Here is an 18,099-nt window from a genome sequence, read left to right on the forward strand (position 1 = left end):
GCATCCAGGTATGAAAAGGGACACGAGTGCGGAAATGCCTTAAACTGCAATACCACTGAGGGCCCACTGGAGGAGACAGAAAAAGATTAGTGTTAAGGGTTTAAACAATGGAGGACTCAAGAGCAGACACAGAAGCCGAGATAGTGATTAATATCTGTTTTATTGAACACCATGAAGTGGTGGAGTTGTTGGCTTCTGGGGTGGATGATTAATGCAGGACTTCAGACGAGTGTCTACTTGTGATCTCCGAGGACCGACACAGGACTTCAGGTGAGCCAAAGCTGCATCTCCTTTCCAACTGGAATGGTATCATCTTCTTCTACGATGACCAACTTTCCAACCCAGAAGAGATTCAGCTTTCAACCAACGCTGCTCCTTCCACCAGCTTTGGCGGGCCACTAGGGTCGAAGATGGTTTTCAGCTAAATGGCCCATGGAATTCCATAAATTCCTCCAAGGCTTCCTCCAATCATCTTCAGCCATCCACGAAATGTATCCAGTCATCATTGCCACTCTCCTGTGGGGGCACAGATGGCCAAAAAGGTCTATTCTCATTCATTCAGACAATATCGCTGTAGTTGACATCATTAACAAAGGCAGAACAAATTCACCCACGATCATTCCCTTCATGCACCATTTCACGTGGCTGTCGGTCACTCATCAATTCATTCTCCAAACCGAACATGTTGCCAGTCATCGTAATGCTACCGCTGACCCTCTGTCCCGCTTCTCTTTCCAGACTTTCAGAACCTTGGCTCCAGATGCAGAGAAGGATCCAACCCCGGTACCACCATTTTTAGAAACGATATTCCTCATCTAAAACCAACCATCGCAGAACTCATCACTTTATCTCAATGTGACCAGGTTATAATACACAGGGGCCAGAATAAACTGGAACTTGAGACTGATGTAGACAAAGATGTGAGCTTCATTACATTATAAAAAATAAAATGTATCTCCAGTTGACTGTATAATCTGGGGAATAATGAAAGGGTTGAAATAACTACGTTTAATACAAAAATCAAATAAACCATAAATTAACAACCAAAGAAATAAAGAATGTGGGTCAAAACTGCACTGACAGAGAGGCTGGTGGCAAATGAGATGTACAATAAATAAACACCACTGCAAACAAATTAATTAGAGCTAAACCAAACAATTTAACAGCACTACAAAATGCCAAAACTTAAACTCAAACAAGACATGCATAAGGACTGCCACCATTTTGTTCTCCCTGGCAGCCAAACCAAAGCCTCACTGGAAAGAAATGAAACAGAAAAAACAGCCCAAATAATTTTGTATTAAAACAAACTAAAACCTAACAAATGGTGGAAAAAAAGAACAGTGGCTGGCTTCTCAGAAGTGTCTGGTAAAAGAACTAAGGAAACAAACAAAAATTAATATACAAAAGAAACTTTACAACCACATTTTACAAACAAAAGCAAATACCGTCCAGGCCTGAAACAAAGCCCTTCCCCTCAGTTGGAAGCATGCAGGTGCCTGGAGAATATTTATATAAAAAAGCCGCGTTAATATGTTAAAAAGAACAATTGATTAACACATCTTTTATTTTGTCTAAAGAGCTAAAAGACACAGTTCATCTTTATATTTGTTCACTAGTAAAACCATGTTTTTCAACAAATCGTGGTTTGGCTCAGCTGTAGGAGGGGCTGATTGGGGGAGTGGCTCAGGGAACGGTGCCCGGGAGAAGCCTAATTGGCCTCAGCTGAAACTGATCCCTGATTGTCCCTCTCTGGTTTGATAAAAGGGAGTAGCAGGACACCAGACAGGAGAAAGCACACGGAGTAGCAGGGTGGCTGTGAGACAGATCAGTACACAGAAAGCGTGTATGTATGTAGTGTATGGTTGTGGTGGAAATAAACACCTTGGAGACAAGAATTCATCTGACTATTGTCGTTCGTGCTGGGAGAAACCACCCGCGGTAGGAAGACGCATGCCACAGCCACCCTCCGCTCTAATCACTTTTCCGCCCACCTCACTTGCACCCTGAAATCCATGTTTCTACACGCATTCTTCGGCTTCTTGTGATGCTCAGAATTCACATCTTCAGCCAAGTTCGACCCTAGCCACCACCCTTGCGTGTCTGACCTTTATCCTATCTCTGAGGATTGCTTGGCCTATTCACTCTAATGGAGTAAATCAAGTCCTGATCACTGCTCCTTCTCCGGCCACCCATTCCGCATCGGGGCAGCCACTACTGCGTCAAGCAGAGGAGTCCCAGACCACCTAATCAAGGTCATGGGCCGCTGGTCCTCCCAAGACTACCAGCTTTACACTCGCCACAGCCTCAAAGACCTGCGTAACGGGCAGGCATCCCCGAGGGCTTTTTTGGGGGATCTGTGAGGCCCGAGAGCCACAGTGGATCCTCAACTAAGCCTTCCCCAAACCGCTAACTCGCACCTTGGCGCCGTCTCCCTCAACCATTCCTCATCGTTCAAAATAATCAATACAAATTCGTACTCTGCATTTGAGGTCGTGATCCTTACTCGTGAACTGTTTGAATGCTACAGTCACATCAATATGCATACAGACTACAGCATGACCACTTAAATCAATAATGATGGGCATACAGTTAGAAAAAGGTAATAAAAGGTAGAAAATTAATAAGTGTGTAGTTAGGACTGATACAATAAGAAGCCATTTGAATTCTTGAGAACTTTTCTTTGTAAATACTTTCTAAAAATGTTTGTGCAAAACAAAATATTCTGTCTTCACCTGCTGACCTGTGTGTTTGTTTCACAACTTACTGTTTCTTCATAGAAACAGGAAGCATCACCTTGTTTTCCAGTAATACCACTACTTATTACCAACACTACAATGACATGAAGCTGTTGAGTTGGTTACTTGCTTGTCTGAGTAGTTAAAGTCTCGCTGTTATGACATCAGCCAGTCAGAATCACAAAAACGTGTCTTGTGTGTATTCTCCTGTTTATCCATGGTAAAAAATATTAGGAATTTAATTTAAAAGATCACTTTTGTTGCTATACAACAGAAAACATGACAAAAAGTCAAAGGCTCATTAGCAGGTAGATGCGAGTTTAAATATTAGTTGATGCGAATGTTGCAAGCTCGTTCCTGGTAGCAGGTTAGAATGTTAAAATGACTCATGAGGTGAGTGGACAAAATTACAGTAAATATTAGCACTTTGCACACTCAAACAACACAGAACTAGAACAGAGGTGAAGAAAAGTTGCTACTTTACTCTTCAAAGCACTGAACGCCTCCTCAAGATGAAGACATATATGCGTTGATTCATCGCTCACAGCACTGACTCTACCCGCTGTCAGGAACCATCTTGCCACACTCCCTGTTCCCATCATCCCTGAGTGACCCTGAGAAACTCCCGAGCAATGGGAAATTCTCAGTTTTTGTTTGTCAGGAGACAAAGATCAGGAGAAATCTCGTTGGCCAGTGATGAGGCAACAGTGGTCCAAAGGAGGATAAATACCAACACCTCCTGCTCACTCCACCATCAGACAGGAGAAGTCAAAGGAGCTGACGACAGTCATCAAGATCAGGAGAAATCTCGTTGGTTCAACATGAAGACCTTCAGTGTTGCAGTTGCAGTGGCCGTCGTGCTCACATTTATTTGTATCCAGGAGAGCTCTGCTGTCCCACTCACTGAAGTAAGAACTGGACTTCAGCTCACTTCATTATCTTGTTAGCTACAAATGCTCTGTTTACATGTTAAAATGTTCTTCTTCCTGTAAACAATTCATCAACAGGAGCAAGAGCTGGAGGTACCAGTGAGCATCTTTGATGCAGCTGCAGCAGCTGAAGAGACATCAGTGGACTCCTGGAAGGTCGGTAACTTGAACTGAACACCTTCAACTGATTCAACTAGAAGTGGATGTGTTTTGTCTCCAGAGTGTCCTGATGCTTCCTCCACATAAGTAGAGAGAAGAAACAGAGTGAGTGATCATGCTGCAGATGAACACTGAGCTCTTGTCTCTTGTCTTTCTCACAGACGCTGTATAGCAGCAGACAGAAGCGCAGCGCCAAGTGTCGCTTCTGCTGCGGCTGCTGCGGCATGAGCGGCTGCGGAGTTTGCTGCCCGTTCTGAAGACTCCTGCATGAGATTCTCACAACAACTACTTCTTATTTGTTTGTTACACTCTTTGTTCTACAACTTAAATCTGTTTTAGTCTTTTTTAAGATTCTGACAGTTTCTCAACTCAAACAGGTGATCAGTGATGTGACGACATCATCCTAATGACTCTAAACATCTCATACTACACTGTGGTCTTACAATAAACTTTGATGTCACTATATTGCAACGTGTAAAAGTGTTTTCATCACGAATTTAAAAAGTCTTTTCCACAGAAGACATCCTGACATGTAAACACAAGAAAATAAATGATGGCTGAATTCCATTTAGCTGCTTCAGTTATAGGATGACCTGCAGAGTGTGATGTGACATAGCCTGAGAGGGATTCTGTTAACAAGACCATGTAGAGACAGTTGGGTGCAGATAACTGTGTCAATTACAACAAGAATGGCATTGAAATTTCATAGGCACACACACAAAAGATTTACATTTCTACACATGGTTTAAATTTGTGAAACTACAGTTGTTATGATCCTCTAGCTCATTGAGAGGAGGGAAGCAACATCAAACCATTTTAATTGATAAAACACAGTTACTTGTTAATTAAACGGAGCTCAATAGTTTGCACATAAAAAAATAGAAGAAAATTAAATTGTGGTTGCAAACTTTACAAATGTACTTAAAAAGGTTTACATTTCTTCACAGGTTTTCAACTTGTGAAACTACAGTATTTTAAAATGTTTCCCAGTTAATGAAACAACAATATGTTATGTATGGTGGAAGAATTACAAAGATTAAAAATAAAACCAAGTAGTTAATCCAACCTCATAATATTGATAGAACATATCTCTTGACATATCATGAGTATCTACAGTTTCTTATCAGGTGACTCATAGTTCAGAAAAACACTTTAATCTCACAATGGAAGCACATTTAATTTTTATGATTCTTTTTCTTTGAAATATAATAAAAGTTAAACTTTAACTATACAAACAAGGAAATAACCAACCTAACAGCTCCAGATCAATTAGTAACAGTACAATATTGTAAAAATTTGTGGTCTTACCGGAAGGTGATGCTTCCTGTTTACATGAAGATAAATATGGGTAGATTCCATCAGAAGCTATTCATGGTTTTAACTTTCAGCACTGCTGACAGACCTGAAAGGTTTTCAGTAAATGACAGAGAATGAAGACAGAATATCACTTATCGCAAGAGATTTGTTTAGATAATGCTTGCAAAGATATGTTATCAAAAAATTCAAATTATCTCTGTTTGTATAACTGTTTAATTGTGTATAATTTTGGAAATGTATTCCCTTCATCTTTGGTTTATGTGTTTGATCATAAACTGATGTGTTGTTGTTTTTACAGTAATAGGTCAGTATAAATGATGAAGTAACAAAAATCAAATGACACATAATGGTTATTCAAGGTTCCTTTGCCAGTTCTAGTCATAATAGTAGGTCTACCTTTTTCATTTGCATATATGTCATACTATTTAAAACGAACCAGTGCATGTGATGTGGATCCATTACCAGTAGATCATATTTTGTATTTCAGAACATCAGTTCCAGTCAACAGCCCAGTGTCACATTCAGATGTGTCACAGCTACGTTGGTTCACAGCTGCAAAACATATTAGTTTCACAGTAACAGATAACACATTGTGAGGTGCCAATGTTTGTCTTGCCTTATTCATTCATATTGTCCTGCATATACATCCGGTGACTGTTCAAAAAAGCCATCTGGCCTTTTAGAGATAATGATAAGGTGCCTTAGGTTTAGGTACCAAAACAGCTGGGATAGGTTTGGGAAAAGACCACGGTTTGGGTTAAACTAAGTACTTTACTTATAACCCTGCTTCCAAAGATGGTTGGACATTGTGTAAAATCTATAAAAACACAGAATGTGATTATTTGCAAGTCAGGGCTGTTGCAAGACAGATTTAATGGGAAAAAAAAAAAGCCAAAGACAACATTCAATTTTGAAACTGAGAAATTGTATTATTTTTTTGAAAATAGGCCGCTTTTGAATTTGATGCCAGCAACACACTTCAAAAAAGTTGGGACAGGGGCATGTTTACTATTGTTACATCACTTCTTTTTACGACACTCTGTAAAGGTTTGGGAACTGTGGACCAGTTGCTGGAGTTTTGAAATTGAAATGTTGTCCTATTTTTGCCTGATATAGCATTTCAGCTTCTCAACAGTTCAGGGTCTATCTTGTTGCATTTTATTTACAGGATGTGCTAGTGTTTTAAATGTGTGACAGGTCTGGACTGCAGGCAGGCCAGTTTAGCTTTCAGACTCTTCTGATACACTGCAATGGAAAAGTTGTCTGGATGGCAGCATATGCTTCTCCAAAACCTGAATATATTGTTCAGCAATTATGTTTTTTTGCCAGATGTGAAAGCTACCAATGCCGTTTGAACTAATATACCCCCATACAATCACAGATGCTGACTTTTGAACTGTGATTTTTTTTTTATTTATTTTTTTTTTTTTTTTAACTCTGATAACAAGCTGGATGGTCCCTCTCCTCTTTAGCCCTGAAGACACGGCATCCATGATATCTGAAAATAATTTAATAAAAGACCACAGGACAGCTTTCCACTTCACCTCAGTCCATCTTAAAGGAGCTTAAAGGGCCTGGAGAAGGCGTTGGTGTTTCTGGATCATGTTTATATGTGGTTTCTTCCTCACATGGTAGAGTTTTAACCAGCTTTTGCAATGTAGATGATAAAACCCCCGAATCATTTGCAATTTTACATCATTCTTAAATTGTGTACTATTTGCCCATGCAGTCTTTTACAAAGTGTTAAACCCTTCCCCATCATGACTGCTGTGAGACTCTGTCTCTCTGGGATCGCATCATTTTTTCGCACTTACTGTGAAACTAATTTGTTTTGTGCTGTGGACCAATGTAGCTTTTACTCATTTCAATGTAACTGTGCTGCTGCAGAGAAATTAAAAGTACATATTATAAGCATGGTGTGTGACAGTCCTATACTTCAAAGCAACCCAAACAAAAAAAACCTCATGATGATGAGGACAAAAGCTGTGGGTAATAAACAAAACAATGATAATTTCCCAGGTTCACGCAATGATGATGGGAAAAGGGAGTGATGCACGCCTGTTCCTGATAGCAGGTAGATTAAGTGCTGTAAATCATGAGGCAACAGTGGTCCAAAGGAGGATAAATACCAGCACCTCCTGCTCGCTCCACCATCAGACAGGAGAAGTCAAAGGAGCTGACGACAGTCATCAAGATCAGGAGAAATCTCGTTGGTTCAACATGAAGACCTTCAGTGTTGCAGTTGTAGTGGCCGTCGTGCTCACATTTATTTGTATCCAGGAGAGCTCTGCTGTCCCACTCACTGAAGTAAGAACTGGACTTCAGCTCACTTCATTAGCTTATTAGCTACAAATGCTCTGTTTAAATGTTAAAACGTGGTTTTACAATTCATCAACAGGAGCAGGGGGTGGAGGTACCAGTGGCATTTATTGATTCATCTGTAGCAACTGAAGAGACATCAGTGGACTCCTTGAAGGTCGGTAACTTGAACTGAACACCTTCAACTGATTCAACTAGAAGTGGATGTGTTTTGTCTCCAAAGTGTCCTGATGCTTCCTCCACATAAGTAGAGAGAAGAAACAGAGTGAGTGATAATGCTGCAGATGAACACTGAGCTCTTGTCTCTTGTCTTTCTCACAGATGCTATCTAACACCAGAGAGACGAAAGGCATCAAGTGTCGCTTCTGCTGTGGCTGCTGCAAAATGAGCGGCTGCGGAGTTTGCTGCCCGTTCTGAAGACTCCTGCATGAGATTCTCACAACATCCACTACATTTTTTTTATATTTTTTTGTTCTACCACTAAGAACTGTTTTTTGTCTGTAAAAATCTGACAATGTTTCTTAATTTGGTCACGCTGTAAGTATAGTGTGCTCAGTGATGTAACATCATCCAGAGATTGAGTTAAAAATCTGCTACAAGTTTCTTGCAATAAACTTTAATGCTACTATATTACGATGCGTAATAGTGCTTTCATTACAAATATAAACAATTCTTTTTGACAGAACACAGTCTGACATGTTACAAAACCTGTATTTTTTTTACTGGTCATTGCACTGGGTACGAGGAAATTAAAGAAAACAATCCAAGTTGATGAAACACAAGGAAAATTGAAAATTGTACCTATAATGCTGCTGTAGCGAAAAAAAATGTCCCCTTGTGGGTTTAATAAAGTATCTATCTATCTATCTATCTATCTATCTATCTATCTATCTATCTATCTATCTATCTATCTATCAAATAAATTTAAAATAAAAATACTTATCTTCAAATATAAAGAAATATGTGTGTTTTCCCAACCCTATGTGAGCAGCATGAGTGGGGAAGCTGGAGCAGTGCACTATGTTTTGGATGTAAAAAATGTTACGTAAACGGGAGTACAGTTGTTAAATTATATGTATTGGACTACTTAAAAGTATGTACATGGAAGGTGCAACAATCAGTTTGCAAAAAGGAAATGTATACATGTGGATATGTTAATGGTGGACAGGTGGACACAATAAAATGAATGAGGGCTGCATTACATTTAGCTGCTTCAGTTTCATGTTGACCTGCAGTGGCTGAAATGACTGAGAACAGTTCTGTTAACATGACCATGCAGAGACATTTGAGCATTGTTTTAAATAAGGCAACCATTTGTGTGAGCAAGAAATAAATATAAATCTGGGTTAAATCTGATAAAAACAAGGTTACATTTTACTTGGAGTTTTAATGTGTGAAACTATTTCCAACCTGACCTCATTGGGAGGAGTGGAGCAACATAAAACCAGGTGTAATTGATGAATGAACGTTATTTATTCGTTAAAAGGAGCTCAATAGTTTGCACATAAACAAATGAGGTGAAGTAAAGTGGTAAAAACAGGTGCTGCTCAAATGAAAACACAAATATAACCTACGAGTCTCTAAAAAAGGAGAGTTTTTTTTCCAAACTTGTATTAAAAACCTTTCTGAAAATAAAGCCTGATTAAAAACCCAACTAAAACTTCAGAACCAAAAATACAGAGTCAGCACTTCCTGTTTCTAGAGTTTTAGATAAAGTAGGCTCCGAGGTGTGAGCAATTACTTTTCCTGGACTTGCCGCCCTGCCCCCAGGTAGTTTAACGAGTACCTCGCACACTTTACAGAGAACAAAGTTGAATGAACGAACTAACATTTTCAACAATAACTGAGTGGTTCTTTTGGCTTTCTTCCACCTGAACAGAAAGTTGGTCAGGCATTTGAACATTCATGCTGCCTTCAAATAGGGTCGTATTTACCGTGTACACGAGAAGAGTCCATATGAACGGTCCCCTCTTGTGGTCTTCACGACATCAGAACTCAAAACGTTCTATAAGCCTCGAGTTCACGAGTTGTGACGTGTTTGCTGACGTTTACGGAAATGGAAAAGACCAGGGAAATTAATATTCTATTGGATGTTAAGCTAAATAAAGTAATTTTAGTCACGTATAATTTTTCATTTTAACTTAGATAATAGTTTACGTCTCAGAAAAATGTTGATCTCCCAACGGCCTCATCTTTTCCATCGGTGCCTTTGCGTTTCCTTCCTTAAAATATCTCCCCATTATCTTGCTAAATTTTGAACCTCTTTGGCCTCTAGATGCTGTCCATGTTGTCGTTACCTAGCAACGGTGTTTCTATGACTTAACCACTTGAACCCCAAACAAAGGGTGCACACGATTTCCCATGTTGTAACCACGAGCTCACGAGTCCCATTTGAACGTAGCAATAGTCCTCGGCTGTCCTCTCTCAGCTCATTCACAGAAAAGGTGAAACAAATCAATCCATCAATCAATCAATCAATCAATCAACCAATCAATCAACCAGTCAATCCGTCCGTCTATCCATCTATCCATCAATCAATAAATCAATCAATCAACCAACCAGTCAATCAACCAGTCAATCTGTCCGTCTATCCATCAATCCATCAATCAAAAAATCTTTTTCCAATCACAGACGCGAGATGCTGCAACTGGTTATTCAAACACAAAAACAAACACAAAACCAAACAGTGTTTTAGAACATGAAACTGAACCACAGTAATCTCAGACTAGTTTTAGTTTACGTAAAAACAAAATGTTTAGTATGGTGAGATTTACAAAAGACTACAATGCAGTTTAATCCAACTGAACTACTGGTAAGATTGTGAGAAAGTATCTCCTGATATTCACTGTCAGTGTTGTTACGTGACTCATGGTTCAAACAAACACTCAAATCTTCTTGCTTTCAGTGATATAACAACAGTTAGACTTTAACTTTACAAATAAGAAAGTAACTAACCAACAGCTGCAGGTCATTAAGTAATAGTGTAATATTGTACTAATACTAATTTTACTGAAGGACGAAAGAAAAAAGTTCATTTTGATTTGAAGTTTCAGGCCAACAAACAAAAACTGAGAGTTTCCCATTGGTCGGGAGTTTCCCAGGGTCACAGGGATGATGGGAACAGGGAGTGTTGCAAGCTGGTTCCTGACAGCAGGTAGAGTCAGTGCTGTGAGCGATGAGGCAACAGTGGTCCAAAGGAGGATAAATACCAGCACCTCCTGCTCACTCCACCATCAGACAGGAGAAGTCAAAGGAGCTGACGACAGTCATCAAGATCAGGAGAAATCTCGTTGGTTCAACATGAAGACCTTCAGTGTTGCAGTTGCAGTGGCCGTCGTGCTCACATTTATTTGTATCCAGGAGAGCTCTGCTGTCCCACTCACTGAAGTAAGAACTGGACTTCAGCTCACTTCATTATCTTGTTAGCTACAAATGCTCTGTTTACATGTTAAAATGTTGTTCTTCCTGTAAATAATTCATCAACAGGAGCAAGAGCTGGAGGTACCAGTGAGCATCTTTGATGCAGCTGCAGCAGCTGAAGAGACATCAGTGGACTCCTGGAAGGTCGGTAACTTGAACTGAACACCTTCAACTGATTCAACTAGAAGTGGATGTGTTTTGTCTCCAGAGTGTCCTGATGCTTCCTCCACATAAGTAGAGAGAAGAAACAGAGTGAGTGATAATGCTGCAGATGAACACTGAGCTCTTGTCTCTTGTCTTTCTCACAGACGCTGTATAGCAGCAGACAGAAGCGCAGCGCCAAGTGTCGCTTCTGCTGCGGCTGCTGCGGCATGAGCGGCTGCGGAGTTTGTTGCCCGTTCTGAAGACTCCTGCATGAGATTCTCACAACAACTACTTCTTATTTGTTTGTTACACTCTTTGTTCTACAACTTAGATCTGTTTTAATCTTTTTTAAGATTCTGACAGTTTCTCAACTCAAACAGGTGATCAGTGATGTGACTACATCATCCTAATGACTCTAAACATCTCATACTACACTGTGGTCTTACAATAAACTTTGATGTCACTATATTGCAACGTGTAAAAGTTTTTTCATCACAAATCTAAACAAGTCTTTTCTACAGAAGACATCCTGACATGTTGCAGTAGAAAAAGTACAGATGGACACAATAAAATGAATGAGGGCTGCATTACATTTAGCTGCTTCAGTTTCATGATGACCTGCAGTGGCTGAAATGACTGAGAACAGTTCTGTTAACATGACCATGCAGAGACAGTTGAGCATTGTTTTAAATAAGGCAGCCATTTGTGTGAGCAAGAAATAAATATAAATCTGGGTTAAATCTGATAAAAACAAGGTTACATTTTACTTGGAGTTTTAATGTGTGAAACTATTTCCAACCTGACCTCATTGGGAGGAGTGGAGCAACATAAAACCAGGTGTAATTGATGAACGAACGTTATTTATTAATTAAAAGGAGCTCAATAGTTTGCACATAAACAAATGAGGTGAAGTAAAGCGGTAAAAACAGGTGCAGCTCAAATCAAAACACAAATATAACCTACGAGTCTCTAAAAAAGGAGTTTTTTCCAAACTTGTATTAAAAACCTTTCTGAAAATAAAGCCTGATTAAAAACCCAACTAAAACTTCAGAACCAAAAATACAGAGTCAGCACTTCCTGTTTCTAGAGTTTTAGATAAAGTAGGCTCCGAGGTGTGAGCAATTACTTTTCCTGGACTTGCCGCCCTGCCCCCAGGTAGTTTAACGAGTACCTCGCACAGTTTTACAGACAACAAAGTTGAATGAACGAACTAACATTTTCAACAATAACTGAGTGGTTCTTTGGGCTTTCTTCCACCTGAACAGAAAGTTGGTCAGGCATTTGAACATTCATGCTGCCTTCAAATAGGGTCGTGTTTACCGTGTTCACGAGAAGAGTCCATATGAACGGTCCCCTCTTGTGGTCTTCACGACATCAGAACTCAAAACGTTCTATAAGCCTTGAGTTCACGAGTTGTGACGTGTTTGCTGACGTTTACGGAAATGGAAAAGGCCAGGGAAGTTAATATTCTATTGGATGTTGAGCTAAATATTGTAATTTTAGTCATATATAATTTTTCATTGTAACTTAAATAATAGTTTACGTCTCAGAAAAGTGTTGATCTCCCAACGGCCTCATCTTTTCCCTCGGTGCCTTTGCGTTTCCATCCTTAAAATATCTCCCCATTATCTTGCTAAATTTTGAACCTCTTTGGCCTCTAGATGCTGTCCATGTTGTCGTTGCCTAGCAACGGTGTTTCTATGACTTAACCACTTGAACCCCAAACAAAGGGTGCACACGATTTCCCATGTTGTAACCACGAGCTCACGAGTCCCATTTGAACGTAACAATAGTCCTCGGCTGTCCTCTCTCAGCTCATTCACAGAAAAGGTGAAACAAATCAATCCATCAATCAATCAATCAATCAATCAACCAATCAATCAACCAGTCAATCCGTCCGTCTATCCATCTATCCATCAATCAATAAATCAATCAATCAACCAACCAGTCAATCAACCAGTCAATCTGTCCGTCTATCCATCAATCCATCAATCAAAAAATCTTTTTCCAATCACAGACGCGAGATGCTGCAACTGGTTATTCAAACACAAAAACAAACACAAAACCAAACAGTGTTTTAGAACATGAAACTGAACCACAGTAATCTCAGACTAGTTTTAGTTTAATTAAAAACAAAATGTTTAGTATGGTGAGATTTACAAAAGACTACAATGCAGTTTAATCCAACTGAACTACTGGTAAGATTGTGAGAAAATATCTCCTGATATTCACTGTCAGTGTTGTTATGTGACTCATGGTTCAAACAAACACTCAAATCTTCTTGCTTTCAGTGATATAACAACAGTTAGACTTTAACTTTACAAATAAGAAAGTAACTAACCAACAGCTGCAGGTCATTAAGTAATAGTGTAATATTGTACTAATACTAATTTTACTGAAGGACGAAAGAAAAAAGTTCATTTTGATTTGAAGTTTCAGGCCAACAAACAAAAACTGAGAGTTTCCCATTGGTCGGGAGTTTCCCAGGGTCACAGGGATGATGGGAACAGGGAGTGTTGCAAGCTGGTTCCTGACAGCAGGTAGAGTCAGTGCTGTGAGCGATGAGGCAACAGTGGTCCAAAGGAGGATAAATACCAGCACCTCCTGCTCACTCCACCATCAGACAGGAGAAGTCAAAGGAGCTGACGACAGTCATCAAGATCAGGAGAAATCTCGTTGGTTCAACATGAAGACCTTCAGTGTTGCAGTTGCAGTGGCCGTCGTGCTCACATTTATTTGTATCCAGGAGAGCTCTGCTGTCCCACTCACTGAAGTAAGAACTGGACTTCAGCTCACTTCATTATCTTGTTAGCTACAAATGCTTTGTTTACATGTTAAAATGTTGTTCTTCCTGTAAATAATTCATCAACAGGAGCAAGAGCTGGAGGTACCAGTGAGCATCTTTGATGCAGCTGCAGCAGCTGAAGAGACATCAGTGGACTCCTGGAAGGTCGGTAACTTGAACTGAACACCTTCAACTGATTCAACTAGAAGTGGATGTGTTTTGTCTCCAGAGTGTCCTGATGCTTCCTCCACATAAGTAGAGAGAAGAAACAGAGTGAGTGATCATGCTGCAGATGAACACTGAGCTCTTGTCTCTTGTCTTTCTCACAGACGCTGTATAGCAGCAGACAGAAGCGCAGCGCCAAGTGTCGCTTCTGCTGCGGCTGCTGCGGCATGAGCGGCTGCGGAGTTTGCTGCCCGTTCTGAAGACTCCTGCATGAGATTCTCACAACAACTACTTCTTATTTGTTTGTTACACTCTTTGTTCTACAACTTAGATCTGTTTTAATCTTTTTTAAGATTCTGACAGTTTCTCAACTCATACAGGTGATCAGTGATGTGACTACATCATCCTAATGACTCTAAACATCTCATACTACACTGTGGTCTTACAATAAACTTTGATGTCACTATATTGCAACGTGTAAAAGTTTTTTCATCACAAATCTAAACAAGTCTTTTCTACAGAAGACATCCTGACATGTTGCAGTAGAAAAAGTACAGATGGACACAATAAAATGAATGAGGGCTGCATTACATTTAGCTGCTTCAGTTTCATGATGACCTGCAGTGGCTGAAATGACTGAGAACAATTCTGTGAACATGACCATGCAGAGACAGTTGAGCATTGTTTTAAATAAGGCAGCAATTTGTGTGAGCAAGAAATAAATATAAATCTGGGTTAAATCCGATAAAAACAAGGTTACATTTTACTTGGAGTTTTAATGTGTGAAACTATTTCCAACCTGACCTCATTGGGAGGAGTGGAGCAACATAAAACCAGGTGTAATTGATGAACGGACGTTATTTATTAATTAAAAGGAGCTCAATAGTTTGCACATAAACAAATGAGGTGAAGTAAAGCGGTAAAAACAGGTGCAGCTCAAATCAAAACACAAATATAACCTACGAGTCTCTAAAAAAGGAGTTTTTTCCAAACTTGTATTAAAAACCTTTCTGAAAATAAAGCCTGATTAAAAACCCAACTAAAACTTCAGAACCAAAAATACAGAGTCAGCACTTCCTGTTTCTAGAGTTTTAGATAAAGTAGGCTCCGAGGTGTGAGCAATTACTTTTCCTGGACTTGCCGCCCTGCCCCCAGGTAGTTTAACGAGTACCTCGCACAGTTTTACAGACAACAAAGTTGAATGAACGAACTAACATTTTCAACAATAACTGAGTGGTTCTTTGGGCTTTCTTCCACCTGAACAGAAAGTTGGTCAGGCATTTGAACATTCATGCTGCCTTCAAATAGGGTCGTGTTTACCGTGTTCACGAGAAGAGTCCATATGAACGGTCCCCTCTTGTGGTCTTCACGACATCAGAACTCAAAACGTTCTATAAGCCTCGAGTTCACGAGTTGTGACGTGTTTGCTGACGTTTACGGAAATGGAAAAGGCCAGGGAAGTTAATATTCTATTGGATGTTGAGCTAAATATTGTAATTTTAGTCATATATAATTTTTCATTGTAACTTAAATAATAGTTTACGTCTCAGAAAAGTGTTGATCTCCCAACGGCCTCATCTTTTCCCTCGGTGCCTTTGCGTTTCCATCCTTAAAATATCTCCCCATTATCTTGCTAAATTTTGAACCTCTTTGGCCTCTAGATGCTGTCCATGTTGTCGTTGCCTAGCAACGGTGTTTCTATGACTTAACCACTTGAACCCCAAACAAAGGGTGCACACGATTTCCCATGTTGTAACCACGAGCTCACGAGTCCCATTTGAACGTAGCAATAGTCCCCGGCTGTCCTCTCTCAGCTCATTCACAGAACAGGTGAAACAAATCAATCCATCAATCAATCAATCAATCAACCAATCAATCAACCAGTCAATCCGTCTGTCCATCCATATATCCATTCATCAATCCATCAATCAATCAATCAGTCAATCTGTCTGTCTATCCATCTATCCATCAATCAATCAATCAACTAGTCAATCCGTCAGTCTATCCATATATCCATCAATCAATCAATCAATCAGTCAGTCAGTCGATCTGTCTGTCTATCCATCTATCTATCTATCAATCAATCAATCAATCAATTAACCAGTCAATCCGTCCGTCTATCCGTATATACATTCATCAATCCATTAATCAATCAATCAATCAATCAATCTGTCCGTCTATCCATAAATAAATCCACCAATCAAAAAAAAATCTTTCTCCAATCACAGGTTATAGATGCTGCAACTGGTTATTCATACACAAAAACAAACACAAAACTAAACAATGTTTTAGAACATGAAACTGAACCACAGTAATCTCAGACTAGTTTTAGTTTACGTAAAAACAAAATGTTTAGTATGGTTAGATTTATAAAAGACTACAATGCAGTTTAATCCAACTGAACTACTACTAAGATTGTGAGAAAATATCTCCTGATATTCACTGTCAGTGTTGTTACGTGACTCATGGTTCAAACAAACACTCAAATCTTCTTGCTTTGAGTGATATAACAACAGTTAGACTTTAACTTTACAAATAAGAAAGTAACTAACCAACAGCTGCAGGTCATTAAGTAATAGTGTAATATTGTACTAATACTAATTTTATTGAAGGACGAAAGAAAAAAGTTCATTTTGATTTGAAGTTTCAGGCCAACAAACAAAAACTGAGAGTTTCCCATTGGTCGGGAGTTTCCCAGGGTCACAGGGATGATGGGAACAGGGAGTGTTGCAAGCTGGTTCCTGACAGCAGGTAGAGTCAGTGCTGTGAGCGATGAGGCAACAGTGGTCCAAAGGAGGATAAATACCAGCACCTCCTGCTCACTCCACCATCAGACAGGAGAAGTCAAAGGAGCTGACGACAGTCATCAAGATCAGGAGAAATCTCGTTGGTTCAACATGAAGACCTTCAGTGTTGCAGTTGCAGTGGCCGTCGTGCTCACATTTATTTGTATCCAGGAGAGCTCTGCTGTCCCACTCACTGAAGTAAGAACTGGACTTCAGCTCACTTCATTATCTTGTTAGCTACAAATGCTCTGTTTACATGTTAAAATGTTCTTCTTCCTGTAAACAATTCATCAACAGGAGCAAGAGCTGGAGGTACCAGTGAGCATCTTTGATGCAGCTGCAGCAGCTGAAGAGACATCAGTGGACTCCTGGAAGGTCGGTAACTTGAACTGAACACCTTCAACTGATTCAACTAGAAGTGGATGTGTTTTGTCTCCAGAGTGTCCTGATGCTTCCTCCACATAAGTAGAGAGAAGAAACAGAGTGAGTGATCATGCTGCAGATGAACACTGAGCTCTTGTCTCTTGTCTTTCTCACAGACGCTGTATAGCAGCAGACAGAAGCGCAGCGCCAAGTGTCGCTTCTGCTGCGGCTGCTGCGGCATGAGCGGCTGCGGAGTTTGCTGCCCGTTCTGAAGACTCCTGCATGAGATTCTCACAACAACTACTTCTTATTTGTTTGTTACACTCTTTGTTCTACAACTTAGATCTGTTTTAATCTTTTTTAAGATTCTGACAGTTTCTCAACTCAAACAGGTGATCAGTGATGTGACGACATCATCCTAATGACTCTAAACATCTCATACTACACTGTGGTCTTACAATAAACTTTGATGTCACTATATTGCAACGTGTAAAAGTGTTTTCATCACAAATCTAAACAAGTCTTTTCCACAGAAGACATCCTGATATGTTGCAGTAGAAAAAGTACAGATGGACACAATAAAATGAATGAGGGCTGCATTACATTTAGCTGCTTCAGTTTCATGATGACCTGCAGTGGCTGAAATGACTGAGAAAATTATGTGAACATGACCATGCAGAGAAAGTTGAGCATTGTTTTAAATAAGGCAGCCATTTGTGTGAGCAAGAAATAAATATAAATCTGGGTTAAATCCGATAAAAACAAGGTTACATTTTACTTGGACTTTTAATATGTGAAACTATTTCCAACCTGACCTCGTTGGGAGGAGGGAAGGAACATAAAACCAGGTGTAATTGATGAACAAAAGTTATTTATTAATTAAAAGAAGCTCAATAGTTTGCACATAAACAAATGAGGTGAAGTAAAGCGGTAAAAACAGGTGCAGCTCAAATCAAAACACAAATATAACCTAC

The 18,099-nt window shown here is 39.6% G+C and overlaps 5 protein-coding genes across 5 annotated transcripts; all 5 read left to right on the top strand.

The window, feature by feature from the left end:
- The first annotated feature begins 3,505 nt into the window (after positions 1-3,505).
- LOC138192652 (hepcidin-like) lies at positions 3,506-4,281 on the top strand. Its single transcript, XM_069140189.1, has 3 exons — positions 3,506-3,646; positions 3,746-3,823; positions 3,988-4,281. The coding sequence occupies exons 1-3, from the start codon at positions 3,560-3,562 to the stop codon at positions 4,081-4,083; spliced, it is 261 nt and encodes an 86-aa protein (XP_068996290.1). The 5' UTR covers positions 3,506-3,559; the 3' UTR covers positions 4,084-4,281.
- Positions 4,282-7,309: 3,028 nt separating this feature from the next.
- On the top strand, positions 7,310-7,879 carry LOC138192668 (hepcidin-like). Its single transcript, XM_069140215.1, has 3 exons — positions 7,310-7,450; positions 7,542-7,619; positions 7,784-7,879. Exons 1-3 carry the CDS (start codon positions 7,364-7,366, stop codon positions 7,877-7,879), a joined length of 261 nt encoding a protein of 86 aa, XP_068996316.1. The 5' UTR covers positions 7,310-7,363.
- A 2,825-nt stretch (positions 7,880-10,704) lies between these two features.
- Positions 10,705-11,494, top strand: LOC138192659 (hepcidin-like). The gene is made up of 3 exons (XM_069140203.1): positions 10,705-10,849; positions 10,949-11,026; positions 11,191-11,494. The coding sequence occupies exons 1-3, from the start codon at positions 10,763-10,765 to the stop codon at positions 11,284-11,286; spliced, it is 261 nt and encodes an 86-aa protein (XP_068996304.1). The 5' UTR covers positions 10,705-10,762; the 3' UTR covers positions 11,287-11,494.
- Positions 11,495-13,654: 2,160 nt separating this feature from the next.
- On the top strand, positions 13,655-14,444 carry LOC138192674 (hepcidin-like). Its single transcript, XM_069140228.1, has 3 exons — positions 13,655-13,799; positions 13,899-13,976; positions 14,141-14,444. The coding sequence occupies exons 1-3, from the start codon at positions 13,713-13,715 to the stop codon at positions 14,234-14,236; spliced, it is 261 nt and encodes an 86-aa protein (XP_068996329.1). The 5' UTR covers positions 13,655-13,712; the 3' UTR covers positions 14,237-14,444.
- A 2,371-nt stretch (positions 14,445-16,815) lies between these two features.
- Positions 16,816-17,595, top strand: LOC138192681 (hepcidin-like). Its single transcript, XM_069140242.1, has 3 exons — positions 16,816-16,960; positions 17,060-17,137; positions 17,302-17,595. Exons 1-3 carry the CDS (start codon positions 16,874-16,876, stop codon positions 17,395-17,397), a joined length of 261 nt encoding a protein of 86 aa, XP_068996343.1. The 5' UTR covers positions 16,816-16,873; the 3' UTR covers positions 17,398-17,595.
- The last annotated feature ends 504 nt before the right edge of the window (positions 17,596-18,099 follow it).

This window comes from Embiotoca jacksoni, unplaced genomic scaffold (genome assembly GCF_022577435.1).
Source record: "Embiotoca jacksoni isolate LCO1_2020_lvr unplaced genomic scaffold, fEmbJac1.0.p SCAF_11, whole genome shotgun sequence".
NCBI classification, from domain to species: Eukaryota; Metazoa; Chordata; class Actinopteri; family Embiotocidae; genus Embiotoca; species Embiotoca jacksoni.